The 20,829-nt window shown below is 45.5% G+C and overlaps 1 protein-coding gene across 1 annotated transcript in view; it reads right to left on the reverse strand.

The window, feature by feature from the left end:
- LOC121290902 (ubiquitin-associated and SH3 domain-containing protein A-like) overlaps nt 1-20,829 on the reverse strand; it is a 247,238-nt gene that overhangs the window by 138,954 nt on the left and 87,455 nt on the right. Inside the window, exons 5-6 of the mRNA XM_041211939.1 lie at nt 18,933-19,102; nt 16,475-16,683 (exon numbers count right to left, since the gene is read on the reverse strand). Of these exons, the coding sequence (XP_041067873.1) occupies nt 16,475-16,683; nt 18,933-19,102 (379 nt within the window). The remainder of the gene's footprint in view (nt 1-16,474; nt 16,684-18,932; nt 19,103-20,829) is intronic.

Consider the following 20,829-nt stretch of genomic DNA (forward strand, 5'->3'; position numbering starts at 1 on the left):
AGTGTAAAATAGCGCACGTTGACACTCGGCGAGCATGCCAATGTCACCGCACACTCGTGTGATATTTCGCTAGGTGGGCCTGCGTGGGTGCCAGAGTTGCGCTTGCCATTAATTAAGAGGCCAGTTAAAGCCATTAAAAAGTCAATTGACGGTGATTTTTGTTGGCTGTGTGATTTTGCGCTCGTCGCACAGGCCGAACGTTCAGGTGGCCAGCTGACAATTTCAAAAGCTTCATCCACAGGCGGGATAAAAAGGGTCAGCAGCATTGCCAGTGTGAGTAGTGAGGGATTTGGTAGATAGTTTGATGCTGGTGATTTATTGGTATATGGCAGCTTCACCTCTGTTTGGGGCTTCATTGTTAGCATTTCCAGGCTTCATTTCAGGACTCCTTGGTGTCTCCAAGGCCCCTGGAGAATTCAGACTGTGTGGACCCTTCCAGGTATCAGACAGCCTTCGGTGACCCTGGTAACATGAAATCTACTGAAATTTTTGGAGGATGTAACCAGTAGAGTTGATGAGGGGGAGCCAGTGGATGTGGTTTATTTGGACTTTTGGAAGGCTTTCGACAAAGTCCCACATTGGAGATTGGCGTGTAGAATTGAGGTGTATGGGATTGGGGTTAGTGTGTTGAGATGGATAGAAAACTGGTTGGCAGATAGGAAACAAAGATTAGGAATAAATGGGTCTATTTCCAAATGGCAGGCAGTGACTAGTGGGGTACTGCAGGGATTGGTGCTGGGACCCCAGCTATTCACAATATATAATAATGATTTAGATGAGGGAATTAAATGTAATATCTCCAAATTTGCAGATGACAGAAAGTTGGGTGGGAGGGTGAGCTGTGAGGAGGACACAGAGATGCTTCAGTGTGATTTGGAGAAGCTGAGTGAGTAGGCAAATGCATGGCAGATGCAGTATAATGTGGATAAATGTGAGGTTCTCCATTTTGGTAGCAAAAACAGGAAGGCAGATTATTATCTGAATGGCTATAAGTTGAGAGAGGGGAATGTGCAACAAGACCTGGGTGTCCTTGTACACCAGTCGCTGAAGGTAAGCATGCAGGTGCAGCAGGCGGTAAAGAAGGCAAATGGTATGTTGGCCTTCATAGCGAGAGGATTCGAGTACAGGAACAGGGATGTCTTGCTGCAATTATACAGGGCCTTGGTGAGACCACACCTGGAATATTGTGTGCAGCTTTGGTCTCCTTATCTGAGGAAGGATGTACTTGTTATAGAGGGAATGCAGCGAAGGTTTATCCGACTGATTCCTGGGATGGCGGGACTGACATATGAGGAGAGATTGAGTCGATTAGGATTATATTCACTGGAGTTCAGAAGAATGAGGGGGGATCTCATAGAAACCTATAAAATTCTAACAGGACCAGACAAGATAGACGCAGGAAGGATGTTCCCGATGGTGGGGGAGTCCAAAATCAGGGGTCACAGTCTGAGGATATAGGGTAGACCATTTAGGCCTAGATGAGGAAAAATATCTTCACCCAGAGAGTGGTGAACCTGTGGAATTCGTTACCACAGAAATTAGTTGAGACCAAAACATTGTATGTTTTCAAGAAGGAGTTAGATATAGCTCTTGGGGCGAAAGGGATCAAAGGGTATGGGGAGAAAGCGGGAGCAGGCTATTGAGTTGGATGATCATCCATGATCATAATGAATGGCGGAGCAGGCTCAAACGGCTGAATGGCCTACTCCTGTTCCTATTTTCTATGTTTCGATGTAATGGGGATTGTGGTCTTCAATGGAAGCATCTTCTCTGAAGAGGAAGAGAGGGGCAGAAGGGAGAGGAGGCCAAATGTCCCAATGCAGCCTCCAAGGGAGAGAACTTTGGGAGGAGAGATGCAGGTAAAAGGGGTGCAGGGCCACCAGATAGTCCAAGGTGGAAGGGGCCACAGAAGATGCCACTATCCTGCTGCCAGAGTTTAGAGGTGGTGATGCAGCTACCTCAATATGTCCGAGGTGCAATACTGAAGGGGGCTCCACATCTCAAGGGAGACAGTGACCTCCAACTGTCAGATGATCGGGCCTGAGATCAGCTTCGACTGTGTGGGTGGACATCCCAGGCCAGTGGCTCTGAAGGTCACAGTGGCCCTTAACTTCTATGCCTCTGGCTGTTTCCAGGGGTCAGTGGGGGATCTGTGTGGAGCCTCCCAAGCAGCTGTCCAGAGTTGTGTCAGGCTGGTGACAGAAGATCTGTTCAGACGTGTATTGACTTTCATTCATTTCCATACGGATGAGGCCAGCTAGGCTGAGAGAGCCAGAGGCTTTGCAGCAATTTCTGGGTTTTCTCATGTCCAGGGTACCATCGACTTCACACATGTGGGCATCAAGGCGCCAGCGGGTCAGCCCGGTGCCTTCATTAACAGGAAGGGATTCCACTCCATGAACACAGAGATAGTGTGTGACCAGAGGATGCTGATTCTACAAGTCTGTGCAAGGTACCCAGGCAGCTCCCACGACGCCTACATCCTCAGACACTCCCAGGGGCCGGGGCTCTTCAGTGCTCCAGCCCGGCTGGATGGATGGCTGCTGGGTGACAAGGGCTACCTGTTGAAAAGGTGGCTCATGACACCTCGTCGCCACTCAAGAAGAGAGGCAGAGCAGCGTTTTAACAGGGGCCACGCCTCCACAAGGGTTTGGATGCCTGGACCAGAGGGGGCACTGCAATACCGACCCCAGAGCGGATGTCACTGATAGTGGTTGCCTGCTGCACTCTCCACAATCTGGTACTGGCAAGGGGGAACCCACGGGAGGAAGAGGATGTTGACGCAGCTGCACAGGCCACAGAGGATGGATCCAGTAGTGAGTCAGAAGAGGAGCACGGTGAGGAGAATGCTGATGGTGTAGAGGCAGACCTCTGTATTCTCCAGGGAGGCAGGGACACCAGGGATGCCTTGATCCAACGCTCCTTCAGCTAGGCTACTAAAGATCTGCTTCCCCCTCATGCCAGGGCTGCCACCTCCATCCCGGATATTTGAAATGACCCCAAAGTCCACTCAGTGCCTGTGCAATAAAGTTTAGAGCCACCAACGTCCAGCGTTACATACTGGCCTATCTGAACCACATTAAATAAAAAAGTGAAACATATTCAGGCCATTATGACAATAAAAAATTCATCTCATGTTGACAGTCAAAACAAATTAACAGAACCTTCTCTGGTCTTCAACCCCAGACCAGTTAACTAAACAAAACATTGCACAACAGAAGATCACCCGTGACCAGCCTCTCTTGTGCTCATGGTGCTTTAAACTTATGTTTACGACTGCTGTGTCTAGGTGCTCCCCCCTCGCTGGCACTGGCATTGGTGACAGCCGGCTCACTCTGCTGTCCTGTTGGCCTTGATGACCTTGGCAGTCATCCTCTGGCCAGTGGAGCCTGTGCTGGCCCTGCCTGGGAGGGACCGACCAGTGCCACATCTGGCATCTCCCCAGCCAACGCAGCCTCATCAGATGCCAACATCACTGGCAGAGGGGCAGAGGAGCTGCTGCCATCATCCAAAGCACCTGAGAGGAACCCGCAGAGACGACAGGCAGCTTGTGCGCCAACTTCAGGTCGCTTTGGACCTCCCTGCTCACCGTTGATGGACAGGCACCTAGCTGGGATACTGGGTACCTCATCCATCTCCCACATGGACACTGACCACCTGAGGTCATTGCCTGTGTGAGGGCTGCAGGTCTGAGTGCAACCCCAGGAACCCCTGATTCTGTCCCTGGAGCTGCCTCTTCATAAGAGTCACCACTCTCTCCATGAAGGAGGCAGTGCGCTTGGCAATGAGGGTCAACGCAGTCCTCATGCTCCACATGGACCCCTCCACAACAGAGACCATGGCACACAGACCCTCATGGATCTCCACCAGATCCTCCTGCACATCCCGCTGGACATCCAGCATCTGCTGCCTAATGGACGACTCCAGAGGCCCATCACCTGCCTTCGACTGAACACAATCCTGGTCTGCATCAGTCCTCCGACTGCCGGTGCCCTGGGCACTCTCTTCCCATGCCTGTACCTCAAGAGAGAGTGAAGTGCCCTCACCACTCTGCTCTGACATTCTAGCCAAAGATCTAACACCCATCGAGGTGCTGGTATCTGCGCTGGTGCCTGGTTCAGAGAAAGGGTGTGACGCAGGTGCAATTGGAGCCTGGCAGTCCTCTGGCATCTTTAGAATCCTGCGATTGGGTGCGTGGTGGCAAACCTAAGGGAGAAAAGGACATATCATTAGTTAAAGTCATCACCTGTCACTGTACATGCCAGGCACCCTGGTGAGACCTTAGAGATCTGCATCATTGTGCCATCTTCTTTCAATGATCAATGGGGAATCCACTGATTTGAGGTTTTGAGGCTCCCATTGATGATGAGACTACAAAGGAATGTTTGCACCATCCGAAACTCTCACCTCTGTGCACTGCACTCTGACCTTCATCTGACACCCCAGCCTCTCCATGGCCGGGTGACCGAGGTGCGTGAATCGTCTCCAGGTCCAAGGCATCCTGCTCATATCTGGAAAGAAATAGGAGGCTAGCGGGGCCTCCGCGGGTCCGAGACCTTTCAATGCTGTTATGGGTCATCTTCTCCTGAAAGGACGGAGGAGCATTAATGAGTCCACTCTCTACCTGCAGCGCCATTGCAGCCTGGCCAACCCCACTTGAGGAACACCTTTCAGGGAACATTCGAGTCGTGGCCCTCGAGCCGCAAGGCACTCAGTCCAAGCAGCCAGGGCTCACCCCCTTGGCCAGCTCCGGCATCATTGACAGTTGGCACTCAGACTCTAACACCTCTGAGCTCCACGGAGGGACAGCCAAACCTTAACACTTCAACACACTGATCCATGCCAACACGGTACTCACCCTTCCTGAACACAGCAGGCCGTTAAATCTCTTGTGACACTGGACCCAGGTGCGCTGCACAACATCATGGCTGCTGACCAGCACTGACACCTCCTCCGAAGCTCTTTTTGTAAGGCCTGCTGGCCTCCTTCTTCCACCTCTGAGGACAAGGGTGTCTATCCTGGCAGCCACCTCCTCCAGGAGGACCACGAGGCACTTATTGGAAAACTGGTGGGCTGAGTGCCCACCCACCCCTGCCCTCCCCCCCACTTCAGCCGCAATGGAATACATAATTTTTAATCTCCTGCTAACAACACCAAAGATGTTTTCCTTGCCGACAGCCTTCCAGGGTCTGACTGCCAGTTTTATACTGGCCGCCGGGTCACCATTGGACCCAGGGGGTGACAGGCTCCCTCACCCACCCGCCCCTTCCTGACCCCAGGAGAGCCGCCAGCGTGAAATCACAGTCGGGAGCCAATCGCAGGCAACGTGTCGTTTCCTGCCCACTCCCGGGCCCGCCGACCGCGCCCGCCTGCTGAACTCAAAATTCTGGCCCTGGCCTCGCTCTTTCCTGTGCTGTTTATATCCCACTCCTGGTCTCGGGTTTTCCGACTGCTCTGACTGAACATTTCTCCAATTTGAATTCAATTTGCTTCTTTTCTGCCCATCTGAACAGTCCATTGATATCGTTCTGCAGTCTACAGTTTTCTTCCTCACTATCAACCACATGGTCAATTTTTGTATCTTCTGCAACTTCTTAATCATGTCTAATACGTTGGTAGAAACCACAAATAGCAATGGACCTAGTACTGAGCCCTGCAGAACCCCACTGTAAACAGCCTTCCACAAAAATCCCTGCCGAGATAATTTTGGATCTGATTTTGGATTCAACTTCCACTTTGCCTTGGATCCTATGAGACTTGCACTTACTGATCAGTTTGCCATGGGACCCTTTCAAAAGCCTTGTTAAAAAGAAGTGTATGATGCACATCAGGCAAATTCTTCAGGAGAAAATCAGGCCAAACACAATAAGTTGAGGAAGTGAAGAGAATAAGAACACTGACAAAGAGAGAATATGAGAATAGAATGGCCGTTAACATAAAAAGGAAGGCCAAAATCTTCTACCAACATGTAAATGGAAAGCAGACAGTAAGAGATGGAGTGGGGTTGATGAAGAACAAAGCAGCGATAGATCTTAGAGGCACAGCACAAGGCTAGAGTACTTAATGAATACTTTGTGTCAGTGTTTGCTAAGGAAGAGAATGCTAACAAAATATTGGTAGAAGAGTAGATGGCAGAGGGAATGGATAGGGTGAAAATTCAGAAGGGAGGAGGTACTGGAAAGATTGGTTATGCTTAGAGCGGATAAGTCACCTGCTCCAGGTGGTTTGCATCCCAGGTTACCTTGGGAAGTCGGGGTGGAGATAGCGGAAGGGCATGCCATAATCTTGAAATCTTTCCTAACTGTGGGAGAGGTGCTAGAGGATTAGAAAGTGGCAGCTTTGTTCAAGAAAGGGTTAAGGATGTAGGACAGGCTGGTGGCTTAACATCAGTGGCAGGTAAGGTTTGAGAAACAATAATCAGAGAAGAATATTAAAAAGCACTTGGAAAGTTAACTAAGGTGAACCAGCATGTATATATAGTCATTATGGCACAGAAGGATGCAATGTGGCCTATTGAGTCCATGCCAACTCCCTGTAGAGCAATCCAGTCAGTCCCATTCACCGCTCTCTCCCAGTAGCCCTGCAAATTTATTTCCCTCAAGTCCCCATCGATTTCCCTTTTAAAATCATTGCTTGTCTCCTCTTCTAGCACCCCCATAGGCAATGCTTTCAAGGTCATTAGCAATTGCTGCATAAAAAAGATCTTTCCCCCGAACCCCCTGCATCTCTTTCCCAAAATCTTAAATGTCTGTCCTCTAGTCCTTGTATCATCAGCTAATAAGAACAACTTGTCTTTTTTTTTTATTTATTCAATCATAGTATGTAGGCATCGCTGGCTAGACCAGCATTAATTGCCCTTGAGAAGGTGGTGATGAGCTGCCTTCTTGAACTGCTGCAGTCCATGTGGTGTAGGTACACCCACAGTGCTGTTAGGAAGGGAGTTCCAAGATTTTGACCCAGCAACAGTGAAGGAACGGAGATATATTTCCAAGTCAGGATGGTGAATGACTTGGAGGGGATCTTCCAGGTGGTTGTGTTCCCATCTATCTGCTGCTCTTGTCCTTCTTGATGGTAGAGACTGTGGGTTTGGAAAGTGCTATCTAAGTGAGTTGGTGGGATCCTGCAATGCATTTTGTAGATGGTACACACTGCTGCTACTGTGTGTCGGTGGCGCAAGGGATGAATGTTTAACGTGGTGGATGTGGCACCAATCAAACAAGCTGCTTTGTCCTGGATGTTGCTGAGCTTCTGGATTATTTTTGCAGTTGCACTGATCCAGGCAAGTGGAGAGCATTCCATCACACTCCTGACCTGTGCCTTGTAGTTGGTGGACAGGCTTTGGGGAGTCAGGAGGTGAGTTACTCACCACAGGATTCCCAGCCTTTGACTTGTTCTTGTAACTACAGTATTTATATGGCTGGTTCAGTTCAGTTTCTGATCAATTGTAACCCCCAGGATGTTGATAGTGGGTAAAACCATTGAATGTCAAAGGGCGATAGTTACTTTCTGTCTTGTTGGAGATGGTCATTGCTTGGCTCTTATGTGGCACAAATGTTACTTGCCATTTATCAGCCCAAGCCTGAGTATTGTCCAGGTCTTGCTGCATTTGGACACAGACTGCTTCTAAACCTGTCATAACCTTGTACACCTCTATTGAATCTCCCCTCAATCTCCTTTGCTTCAAGGAGAACAACTCCAGCTTCTCACCTAACCTTATTGCTAATATCCTCCATCCCTGGAACCATTCTGGTAAATCTCCCTTGCATTCTCTCAAGGAATTTTACACTCCTTGATCAGTTATTAAAGAATACAGTATCCTAGGCTTTTTCAACAGGGGCATTGAGTACAAAAGCAAAGAAGTTATGATAAACCTATATAAAACAGTTGGTTGGCCTCAACTGTAGCATTGCATCCAGTTCTGGGGACCACAATTTAGGAAGGACGTGAAGGCATTGCAGATGGTGCAGAAAAGATTAACACGACTGGTTCCAGGGATGAGGAACATCAGTTACGCAGATAGATTGAGAAGTTAGGACTGTTTTTCTTGGGGAAGAAAAGGTGAAAAGGAGTGTTGATAAAGGTATTCAAAATCATGAGGAATCTGGGCAGAGCAGATAGGAAAAAACTGTTCCCTCTCATGAAAGGATTGAGAACGAGAGGGCACAGATTTAAGGTAATTGGCAAAAGGAGAAATGGGGTCATGAGGATCATCTTTTTCACATAGTGAGTGGTTAGGACCTGGAATACACTGCCTGAGAGTTTGGTGGAGGCAGGGTCAATTGAAGCAATCAAAAGGGAACTGGTTCATTATGTGAAAAGTAAAAATGTACAGGGTTATGGGGGAAAGGCATGGGAGTCACTCTAGGTGAATTACTCTTTCAAAGGGCCAGCACATACATAGCAGGCTGAATGGCCTACTTCTGTATCATAACCATTCCATGATATTAATGACTTGGAGTTCGGTTTACAGGGAATAATATCAAAGTTTGAAAATGTAATAAACAGTAAGGAAGATAGTGAAAGAGTTCAGTAGGACATAAACAGACTGGTAAATGAAATTTAATGCAGAGAAATGTGGAGTTATATATCTTTATAGGAAGAAAGAGGAGAGGCAATATTGTCAGGAAGATATAATAATGTTATTGAAATTTATTGTAAAATAGTTGCATCTGTGTCGATATGTGTCTATGCGTGTGTGAGAGACTTAATTAGATTAAAGGGAGCTGGTCTGAAGACTTTGATGTAAACATGGTAAACATGGGGGATACTTAGAATGTAAGGTGTAAAAGGACATTTGCATTTGTAAATAAACGAGACTAGATTGTTTTCAAAGGAGGTGTGAAATGTGTCACCTAGCCAGGTGAAGTTTAGAAGCAGCGGGCAGGATTTTGCCCTTGGCAGGGGTGCTCGGTGGGCCTTGTGGGAGTGGGCAGGGGTGGTTGGGCCGCCGACCGCCAACCACGATCTGCTCCGCACCGCGATTTCATCCGGGCAGGCCAATTAAGGCCCACCCTGCATGGATTGCGAGCAGCAGCCCTGAGTACTGCCTGTGCGGGTGAGGGGAAGAGGGAGAGCTGGGCCTAGTGTGTAATTCGTGCATGCGCATGAAAGAGCACTCCAATTTTGATTGAAGCGCTTTTTAAAAAAAATTAATAAAGACGTTAAAAATTTAATAAAACATGTCCCCTCATGTGACTCTGTGATCTGAGATGGGACATGTTTTTAATTCCAAGATAAAGTTTTTATTTAATGTTTATTTGCTTTAGGAAACCTCAGCCCACTCGTGGATGAGGTTTCCTAAAAAATGTAAAGGCCACTTGCCTATTCGCCTGCCCGCCAAACATAAGGTTGGATGGGCAGCATAGAATTGAATTTAATTAGCTTGTTAATGGCCTTGAAAGGCCTTTTAATTATTAGCGAGCGCACAGCCAACTCCAGCGTGTGCCGGCCGAATGAAATATTGCACGAGTATGCAATGATGTCGGGATGCACACCCAATGTTATTGTGCATCATTTTATGCTTGGGCATGTTGGGTATGCGCCCGCATGCCAAGCATAATATTCTGCCCAGTGTGTTTAATTTTTCCAAAGATTACTGGTAAAACTTAATGCTACGAGAGGTTTTTATTATCAGAAAGATAAAGTCCAAAGCCATAGTGAAGCAATGGGAATTTGTAGTCAAAGGGGAAGATATGTATAAAGAAGTGAAGGCTATGTATAAAGGTATGCATTTAAGATTTAACAAGTGTGAAAAGCCTTCAGCATCTATGCCTGAAACTGCTGTTTTCAAAGAACTGAAGTTAAGAAAGCTCACTTTGAATTTGACTGGTTCAGGGTATCATATTTCTTTGCCTGGGCCTCTTAAAATCTATGTGTTTTACTGTTGCCTGAACAACTGTGTAATTGGGAGTCAGATTAAGTAGGGAATTCAGAAGTTATTATTGTAGTAATTTGTACACATATGTATATACTTAAAAATCATTTTTCTTGTTAATAAATGTTTAATCTAGTTTTGTAAAAACCTATAAGACTTGGTGGTCTTATTACTACTGAATTCAAGACACGTGTCTCGAAATTTATACAAATCACAAAACAAGTTGTGGCAGTTGGTACAAGTTTCTCTTTGGGATTTGAACAACTCAGCATTTACCAATGGCTGTGTCATAACTGTATAAACCAAATGATATAATTTTAAAAGGGGTGAGAGGACAGAGACCTAGGGGTGCATGTATGCAAATCTTAGAAGGTGGAAGAACAAGTTGGTAAGGCTGTTAGGAAAGCATACGGGATCGATGGCATTATACAATAACAGCTTATATGACACTGAACCACCTAAGGATATGTTAGGTCAGATGACCATAATCATGGTTAAAGGAGTAGGTTTTAAGGAGTGTCTTAAAGGAGGAAAGTGAGGTAGAGAGGCAGAGAGGTGTAGTGGGGGTAAATACAGAGAGGTGTAGTGGGGGTAAATATATCTGAAGGCCTGCCCACCAATGGTGGAATGATTAAAATCGGGAATGCTCAAGAGGCCAGAATTACCGGAGTGCAGAGATCTTGGAGGCTGTGGGACTGAAGGAGATTGCAGAGATAGGGCGAGGCACGACAAGAAGGAATATGTAAACATATGAACATACGAACAAGGAACAGGAGTAGGCCATTCAGCCCCCCCAATACTGCTCTGCCATTTAATAAGATCATGGCTGGTCTGATAGTTAACATGAAATCTGTATCTCACCTACCCCATCACCCCCTAGCTTACCAAGAATCTGTCCACCTTTGCCTTAAAAATATTCAAAGTCTCTTTTTCTACCACCATTCCAGGAATAGAGGTCCAAAGACTTATGACCCTCTGTGTGAAAAAATTTCGCCACATCTCTGTTTTAAATGGGCGACCTCTTGTTTTTAAAGAGTGACCCCTAGTTCTGGATTCTCCCACAAAAGGAAGCATCCTTTTTTAAATTCATTCACGGGATATGAGCTTCATTGGCAGGGCCAGCATTTGTTGCCCATCCATAGTTGCCCTTGAGAAGGTGGTGGTGAGCTGCCTTCTTGAACTGCTGGATACACCCACAGTGCTGTTAGGAAGGGAGTTCCAGGATTTTGACCCAGAGACAGTGAAGGAACGGCGATATATTTCCAAGTTAGGATGGTGAGTAACTTGGAGGGGAACTTCAAGGTGATGGTGTTCCCATCTATCTGCCGCCCTTGTCCTTCTAGATGGTAGTAGTTGTGGGTTTGGAAGGTGCTGTCGAAAGAGCCTTGGTGAATTCCTGCACTGCAGCTTGCAGATGCTGCTGCTCCTGTGCATCGGTAGTGGAGGGAGTGAATGTTTGTGGATGTGGTGTCAATCAAAATGGCTGCTTTGTCCTGAATAGTGTCAAGCTTCTTGAGTGTTGTGGGAGCTGCACTCATCCAAGCAAGTGGGGAATATTCCATCACACTCATCTCCACACCCATCTGTCAAGACCCCTCAGGATCTTATACGTTTCAATTAAGTCACCTCTTACTCTTCTAAACTCCAGTGGATAAAGGCCAAGTTTGTCCAACATTTCCTCATAAGACAACCCACCCACTCCAGGTATTAGTCTGCTAAACCTTCACTGAACTGCTTCCAATGTATTTACATCCTTCCTTAATTAAGGTGACCAATATTGTACACAGTACTCCAGATGTGGTCACCCTAATGCCCTGTACAACTGAAGCATAACCTCCCTACTTTTGTACTCAATTCCCCTGACAATAAGTGATAACATTCTATTAGCTTTCCTAATTACCTGCTGTACCTGCATACTAGCCTTTTGTGATTCATTCACTAGGACACCCAGATCCCTCTGTATCTCAGAGCTCTGCAATCTCTCACCATTTAGATAATAAGCTTCTCTTTTATTCTTCCTGCCAAAATGGACAATTTCACATTTTCCCACAGTATACTACATTTGCCAGATCTTTGCCCATTCACTTAACCTGTCGATATCTTTTTGTTAAAAGCAAAATACTGCGGATGCTGGAAATCTGAAGCAAAAACAGAAAATGCTGCAAAAACTCAGCAGGTCTAACAGCATCTGTGGAGAGAAAAACAGAATTAACGTTTCACGTCCGTATGACCCTTCTTCAGAGCTAAAGCCCAAGACACTCAACCTCACTGTTAACCAGCCGGCCAATCTTTGTCCATTCACTTAACCTTTCTGTTACAAGCAATCATCCGCAATCTTACTAATCCTACCCCCCACATAATCATCTATGTCGTTTATATAAATGACGAATAATAGGGGACCCTGTGGTATGCCACTGGACACTGACTTCTAGTCACTAAAGCAGCTTCCTGTCATCACCCTCTGTCTCCTACAACTAAGTCAATTTTGAATCCACCTTATCAAATTACTCTGTATCCTTTGTGCATTTGCCTTCTTTATAAGTCTCCCAAAGGCTTTGCTGAAATCCATATAAACCACATCAACCACACTACCCTCATCTACACACCTGGTCACCCCCTCAAAACATTCAATCACATTTGTTAGGCATGACCTCCCTCTGACAAAGCCATGCTGACTATCCCTGATCAAACCTTGCCTCTCCAAGTGGAGATAGATTCTCTCCTTCAGAATTTTCTCCAATAGTTTCCCTACCACTGGCGTGAGACTCACTGGCCTGTAGTTCCCTGGCTTATCTCTACAACCCTTCTTAAATAGTGGAACCACATTAGCTGTTCTCCAATCTTCTGGCACCTCCCCCATGGCCAGAGAGGAATTAAAAATTTGGGTCAGAGCCCCTGCAATCTCCTCCCTTGCTTCCCTCAGCAGTCTGGGACACAAATCATCCGGACCTGGAGATTTGTCCACTTTTAAGCCTGCCCACACCTCCAATACCTTGTCACTCACTATATCAATTGGCTTAAGAACCTGGCAGTCTCCCTCCCCGAGTTCCATACCTTCATCCTCATTCTCTTGGGTGAAGACGGATGTGAAGTATTCATTCAACACTCTACCGATGTCCTCTAGCTCCACCTATAGATTGCCCCCTTGGTCCCTTATGGGCTCTACTCTTTCCCTGGTTATCCTCTTCTCACTGATATATTTATAAAATATCTTGGGATTTTACCAGTCAAAGCTTTCTCATATCCCCTCTTTGCTCTCCTAATTGCTTTCTTAAGCTCCACCCTGCACTTTCTGTACTCCACTAATACCGCTGCTGATTTACTTTTATTGTACCTGCTAAAAGCCTCTCTTTTCCTTCTCATCATAACCTGAATATCTCTGGTCACCCATGGTTCTCTGGGCTTGTTACTCCGTCCTAGGTGGAGCTGGATAGAAGGCCACTGATAGGTGGAGGCAAAGGAGAGATTGACAAAGATGTCATGAACAATAGGACAAAGGGGGTGTTAATGGTGGTGGTAAAGGGGGTGTTAATGGTGGTGGTAAAGGGGGTGTTAATGGTGGTGGTAAAGGCTAAAGGAGGTGCTGATGGTGGCATTAAGGCCAGAAAGCAGAATGTGGTAATAGCAGGACCAGGGTAAGCACTCTGGAAAAAACAACATGAACAAGTGACCGATGGCCCTTGTGGGGGAGGGGTGGGGGGAGGGGACGGTGGTGGGAAAAAAAATCGAAAGTTGGATAAAAGGTGGGGATAAAACAATGAATGCATGAATAAAAATGAAAATAAATAAAAATAAAAATGTGGATTAAAGAAAATGAATATTGAATAAAAGGGGGTAAAAAGGGGGTGAGGATAGAGGGGAGAGTTCATGGTCTGAAGTTATTGAACTCAATATTCAGTTCGGAAGGCTGTAAAGTGCCTAGTCCAAAGATGAAGTGCTGTTCCTCCAGTTTGCGTTTGGCTTCACTGGAACATTGCAGCAGGTCAAGGACGGACATGTGGGCATGTATCACTACCATTAACATCTCCATTGTCCTTTTGTTCATGGCATTTTTGTCAATTTCTCCTTTGCCTCCACCTATCACTTCTATTTAGCTTCATCTGTTCCACCCCCCCTTAAACAGTATAAATTTCATCACATTTTTATTTCTGTTTAGCACTGAAGAAGGGTCATACGGACGTGAAATGTTAATTCTGTTCTTCTCTCCACAGATGCTGTTAGACCTGCTGAGTTTTTCCAGCATTTTCTGTTTTATATCTTTTTGTTGTCTCCTCACTTCCTCTCCACAACTTACGTTCCTATCTATCTTTGTGTCATCAGCAAATTTGGCAATCACCTCTTCAATTCCTTCATCCAAGTCATTTATATAAATTGTAAAGAGTTGAGGCCCCAGCACTGATCCCTGTGGTACACCACTCGTTACATCTTGCCAACCTGAAAAAGACCCATTTATGCCTACTTTCTGCTTCCTATTAGCCAGCCAATCTTCTATCCATGCCAATATGTTACCTCCTATACCACGAGCTTTTATTTTCCACAATAACCTTTGGTGTGGCACTTTATCAAATGCCTTCTGGAAATCTATGTACAGTATATCCACTGGTTCCAGTTTATCCACAGCACATGTTACTTCGTCAAAGAACTCCAATAAGTTGGTCAAACATGATTTCCCTTTCACAAAACCAAGTTGACTCTGCCATGTGACCTTGAGCTTATCCAAATATCCTGCTATAACTCCTTTAATAAAGTTGGCTCATAGTTTCCCGCTTTCTGTCTCCCCCCCTTTTCAAATAATGGAGTTACATTTGCTAACTTTCAATCTAATGGGACCTTCCCCGAGTCTAGGGGGTTTTGAAAAATAAAAATCAATGCATCAACTATCTCACTGGACACTTCTTTTAAGACCCTAGGATGAAGTCCATCAGGACTTGGGCTCTTGTCAGCCCACAGCTCCAACTATTTACTCAGTACCACTGTCCTGATGACTTAATTTTCCTGACTTCCTTCCCCACTTCCATTTCTTGGTTTATAGCTGCTTCTGGGATCTTACTTGTATCCTTTATAGTGAAAACTGATGCAAAATACCTGTTTAATTTGTATGCCATCTCCTTGTTTTCCATTAACAATTCTCTCGACTCATTTTCTGTGGGACCAATGCTCATTTTGTTAACTCTTTCCTTGCTTAAATATTTATAAAAACTTTTGCTATCTGTTTTTAGATTATTGACTAGCTATCTCTGCTACTCTAATTTTTCCCTCCTTATTAGTCTTTTAGTCATTCTTTGATGTTCCTTATATCCTGTCCAATCTTCTGACCTGCCACCTACCTTTGCACAATGATAAGCTTTTTCTTTAAGTTTGATACTATCTTTAACCTTTCTAGTTAACCACGGATGTTGTGTCCTTCCCTTGGACTTTTTCTTACTTGTTGGAATGTATCTATTCTGTGCATTCTGAAATATTGCCTTAAATGTTGGCCACTGCATCTCTATTGGCCTATCCCTTAATCTAATTTGCCAATTCACTTTAGCCAGCTCAGCTTTAATGCCCTCATATTTGGACTTATTTATGTTTAAAAACTTGTCTCAGACCCACTCCTCTTTCGCTCAATTCAATCATATTATGGTTGCTGCTAGCTTAACTATGAAAGCATTAATTACTCCCATCTCATTGCACAATACCAGGTCTTTTATGGCTTGCTCTCTGGTTGGCCCAGGATATGTTGTTCTTAGAAAATATCCCAAAAACATTCAATGTACTTCTCATCTAGGCTATCTTTTCCCATTTGTCTTTTCCAGTCTATAAGTAGATTAAAATCTCCCATGATTATGGCCGTGCTTTTCTGACAAGCTCCCTTTGTTTCTTCCTTTATGCTCCACCCTACCATGTGGCTACTGTTAGGGGGTCTGTATACAACTCCTACAAGTGACTTCTTGCCTTTACTATTTCTCATCTCTACCCAACCGTTTCCACATGCTAGTTTCCTGAACTTAGGTCATTCCTCTCTATTGTGCTAATACCATCATTAACTAACAAAGTCACCCCTCCACTCTTTCATTGCTTCCTGTCCTTCCTAAATATCCTGTACCCTTCAATATTCAGGTCCCAGTCCATGTCCTCCTGCAGCCATGTCTCTGTGATAGAAAGGATAAGAATTTTAAAATTGAAACATTGCTTGACTGGGAGCCAATGAACATAGGAGCAAGTTAGGATATGGGCAATAGGCTTTTGAATGACCTCAAGTTTATGGAGGGTTGTATGCGGGAGCTAGGATGCATTGGAACAGTCAAGTCTGGAGTTAAATGCATGAATGAAGGTTTCAGCAGCAGATGAGCTGAGTCAGGGAAAAAATCAGGTGATGCAATGGAGGTGGAAATAGGCAGTCTGAACGATGGTGTGAAGATGTGGTTGGAAGTTTACCTGTGCCTGATCTAGGTGTATGACTCATATTCTTACCTGTGCCTGACCCAGGTGTCTGACTCGTATTCTTACCTGTGCCTGACCCAGGTGTCTGACTCGTATTCTTACCTGTGCCTGACCCAGGTGTCTGACTCGTATTCTTACCTGTGCCTGACCCAGGTGTCTGACTCGTATTCTTACCTGTGCCTGACCCAGGTGTCTGACTCGTATGCTCTCTCTGTGTAGTTTTCAGGCAGAAGGCCTGTACATCCTGTCCGATGTGAAATTCCATGGACCCAGCCTTCACTCATGTCCTGCTGGTCGGTGGGGTCCAGAAAGATATAATCACTGGAATTAAGTTTCAGTTCATCCTCATTCTGAGGAATATAGGGATAAAGTGCACGTGAAATCTAGAAGAAACATTTTACATCCAGTGAGTACATTTCTCTGAAAAAAGTTCCTCAATGCTCAAGTTAATTGTGCTTATATTTTTACAAGTACCAACCATATAACAAAGCAAATGTCACCTGGAATAATTAAAAAGGTTAATGAAATGTTGGAATTTATCTCAATGGGTCTGAAATATAAAATTCCATTACCGTTATCAAAAGTTCTGCTTAGACACCAGCTGGAGCAACTGTGTTCGGTCCTGAGCACCACACCTCAGGAAGGATATAATGGCCTTGGGGGAGTACAGAACTGATTCACAGGAATGATACTGGAGCAAATGGGTAAAATTATGAGGATAGGTTGCATGAACTCAGCTTGTATTGTCTCAAGTATAGAAGATTAAGGGGTGGTCGAGGTGTTTAAAATGGTTAAAGGATTCGATATGGTAGATCGAGAGAAACTATTGGTGGTGGTGGCTGAGTCCAGAAAAAAGGGGGAAGAACCTTAAAACTTGAGTCAGGCCATTCAGTGGTTGATGTCACACAACGGGGCGTTGAAATCTGAAACCCTCTCCCCGCAAAACCCGTTGAGGGTGGGGGTCAGTTGAAAATTTCAAACCTGAGATTGCTAGATTTTTGTTGGGTAAGGGTATTACAGAACCAAGATGGATAGATGGAGTGAGGATACTGATCAATCTCACTGAATGGTGGAACAGGCTTGAGGACTGCGTTGTCTCCTCCTATTCCTTCCAAAATCTACTCAGCAAATCACAACTACAACAAGGAATTTAAATAGGTAACAAAACCTGACGGATCCAGCCATAACCATCAAGAGGGCACTGTGAGCATCACCTGTCCCTGATGTAAGGTTGGAGAGTCCAAAGTCTCACAAAACAGAGTCATAGAGGTCTACAGCACAGAAAAAGCCCTTCGGCTCATCAAGTCTGCGCCGGTCAAACAAGTACCTAACTATCCTAATCCCATTTTCCAGCACTAGGCCCATAACCTTGTATGCCATGGCATCGCAAGTGCACATCCAAATACTTCTTAAATGTTATGAGTGTTTCTGCCTCTACCACCCTTTCAGGCAGTGAGTTCCAGATTCCCACCACCCTCTGGGTGAAAAAATCCTTCCTCACATCCCCTCTAAACCTCCTGCCCCTTACCTTAAATCTATGCCCCTTGGTTATTGATCCCTCCACCAAGGGGAAAAGTTCCTTCCTGTCTACCCTATCTATGCCCCTCATAATTTTATACACCTCAATCATGTTCCCCCCTCAAACTCCTCTGCTCCAGGGAAAATAATCCCAGTCTATCCAACCTCTCCTCATAACTAAAACTCTCCAGCCCAGGCAACATCCTGGTAAATCTCCTCTGCACTCTCTCTAGTGCAATCACATCCTTCCTATAATGTGGATTCCAGAACTGCACACAATACTCTAGCTGTGGCATAACCAGCATTTTATACAGTTCCAGCATAACCTCCCTGCTCTTATATTCTATGCCTCAGCTAATAAAGGCAAGTATCCCATTTGCCTTCTGAACCACCTTATCTACCTGTCCCGCTACCTTAAGGGACCGGCGGAAATGCACACCAAGGTCCCTCTGATCCTTGGTACTTCCCAGGGTCCTACCATTCATCGTGTATTCCCGTGCCTTGTTTGTCCTGCCCAAGTGCATCACCTCACACTTATCCGGATTAAATTCCATTTGCCTCTGATAAGCCCATCTGACCAGCCCATCATATCCTCCTGTAATCTAAGGCTATCCTCCTCACTATTTAACACCCCACCAATTTTCGTGTCATTGTGAACTTACTGGTCAACCCTCCTATATTCAAGTCTAAATCATTTATATATACCACAAACAGCAAAGGACCCAACACCGATCTCTTTGAACCCCATTGGACACGGGCATCCAGTCACAAAAACACCCCTCGACCATCACTCTCTGCTTCCTGCCACTCAGCCAATTCTGGATCCAATTTGCCAAATTGCCTTGGATCCCATGGGCCTTCGTTATCAGTCTCCCATGCTGGACCTTATCAAAAGCCTTGCTGAAGTCCAAGTAGACTACATCAAATGCAGTGCCCTCATCTACACACCTGGTCACCTCTTTGAAAAATTCAATCACATTGGTCAGACATGACCTCACCTTAAAGATCTGCACAAACATGGTATGTAGATCCATCAATCTCTTCTACTTATCTCCACTGCAAATGCTCTATAACTCATCAAAACAAACACAAAGCCAATGATGTGACTAGTTACCTGATAATGTACAAATCGCATGTCTCTGGAATAAATCGCTGCTGTCCATTGACAACTCACACCCAATCTGATAGATCGAGCAAGTTCTTCCAACTTCCACTGCTGCTGTACTTGAAACTTGTGAGACAGTGTAAGGTGGAGTTGCTTGCTGTAAAGTTCAATATGACAATCTGTATGGAAAAAAAAGTAAAACCATGATTCAATAGAAATCAAACAGATCCCAGGAAGCATCACTGCATTGGGAAAGGTCACCAGCTATAACCCCAATGAATGATTAGATGATAATTCCGTGACTCCCCACACAGTCTCAGGTCCCCATGACTTCTGCACAGTCTCTGGCCCTTGTGACTATCCCCATGGTCTCTGGTGCCGGTGATGTTGCTGAAGGGCTCTAGTGCCACCCATGAGAAACACAGGTGCATAAAGCTAAAACTAAACATCTAAATAAGTGCAAAATAGGCAGTAGGGGATCAGTCATCTATTATAAACCTGTCCGTTGTAGGTATACAATAATGGCATGTGTATAACGGGTGGGTTAATAATAGGCGGGTGTGTAATGGGTGGGTGCGTAATGAGTGGGTGTGTAACAGGAAGGTGTGTAATGGGCAGGGTGTAATGGGCAGGTGCGTAACAGGTGGGTGTCTAATGGGTGGTTGTGTAACAGACAGTGTCTACTGGGAAGGCGTATAACAAGCCAGTGAGTAACAGGTTACAGGCAGGTGTGCAACAAGGGGTAATGAATGGCTGCATAATGGACAGCATCAACCATTTCAGCCCATTCCCCATCCCACCAAATGTAAATTTCCCCTTCGCTCAATCTTTCAGCAAAGAATGAAACCATTCTGCCCATCATGGCTATTATGGCTCTTTAAAGTATGATTTCCCCAATCCCATTCTCCTTTCCCCATCCCCCTGCAAATATTTATTTTTCAAAAATTCCTTTCAAACACAATAGCTAGAATTTTACCACCAAGAGTGAAGTGCTGGGAGTGAAACGGGGTTCTGAGTGCGGGCGGATAGTAGGATCCTGGGGGATTTTATTGGCAGTGGCAATGGAGAATGGAGATGGAGCCTCCTCTCTGATCCGCTGAGCAGGGTTAGCAGCTTGACTCTTAGAGGATAAGAGAAGCCGCCATATTGAGCAGCACCAAAGAGCAGGTAAGGATTAGTTTTACTGTGTCAGGGCTTGGTGGTCAGGTCCCAGTGATTGAAGCCCCTGAGAAGGCACCTGTAAACCTAGGGTTACCTGGTGGGGACCTATCCCAATGCCAGAGGGGGTGTAAAGTGGTCATCAGCTGATCAACTAATTGAATGAATTGGCTGTCTGCCAGGCTCTGGGTAGCAGCCAGCAATGCTGCATCCCTTAGCGGTGGAAAGAGTCATCTTCTCTCCTGATGTGTAACAAGGGGTGTGTAATGGGCCAGTGTGTAACAGGGGATGTGTAATGTCAAGGTGTGTAACAAGGGCGTGTAATGGGCCAGTTTGTACCATGCCAGTGTGTAACAGGAGATGCGTAATGGACCAGTGTGTAATGGGGGTGTGTAACAGGCTGGTTTTTAATGGGCCTGTGCATAAAAGAGGCTGTGTAATGGACCGGTGTGTAACAGGGGGTGTGTAACAGGAGATGTGTAATGTTCTGGTGTTTAATGGGCCAGTGTGTAACAGGGAGTGCATAAAGGGTTGGAGTATAAAATGGTGTGTGTATAGGTCTGGTGTGAAATGGGGGATGTATAATGAGTCAGTATGTAACAGGTGGTGTGTAACAGGCCAGTGTACAACAGGGGTTGTATAATGGGCTGTTGTGCAACAGGGGATGTATAATGGGTTGGAGTGTAACAGGGTGCATGTCAAGTTCTGGTGTGTAACAGGCTGGTGTGTAACAGAAGCTGTGTAAAGG

The sequence above is a fragment of the Carcharodon carcharias genome, chromosome 18 (genome assembly GCF_017639515.1).
Source record: "Carcharodon carcharias isolate sCarCar2 chromosome 18, sCarCar2.pri, whole genome shotgun sequence".
NCBI lineage: Eukaryota > Metazoa > Chordata > Chondrichthyes > Lamniformes > Lamnidae > Carcharodon > Carcharodon carcharias.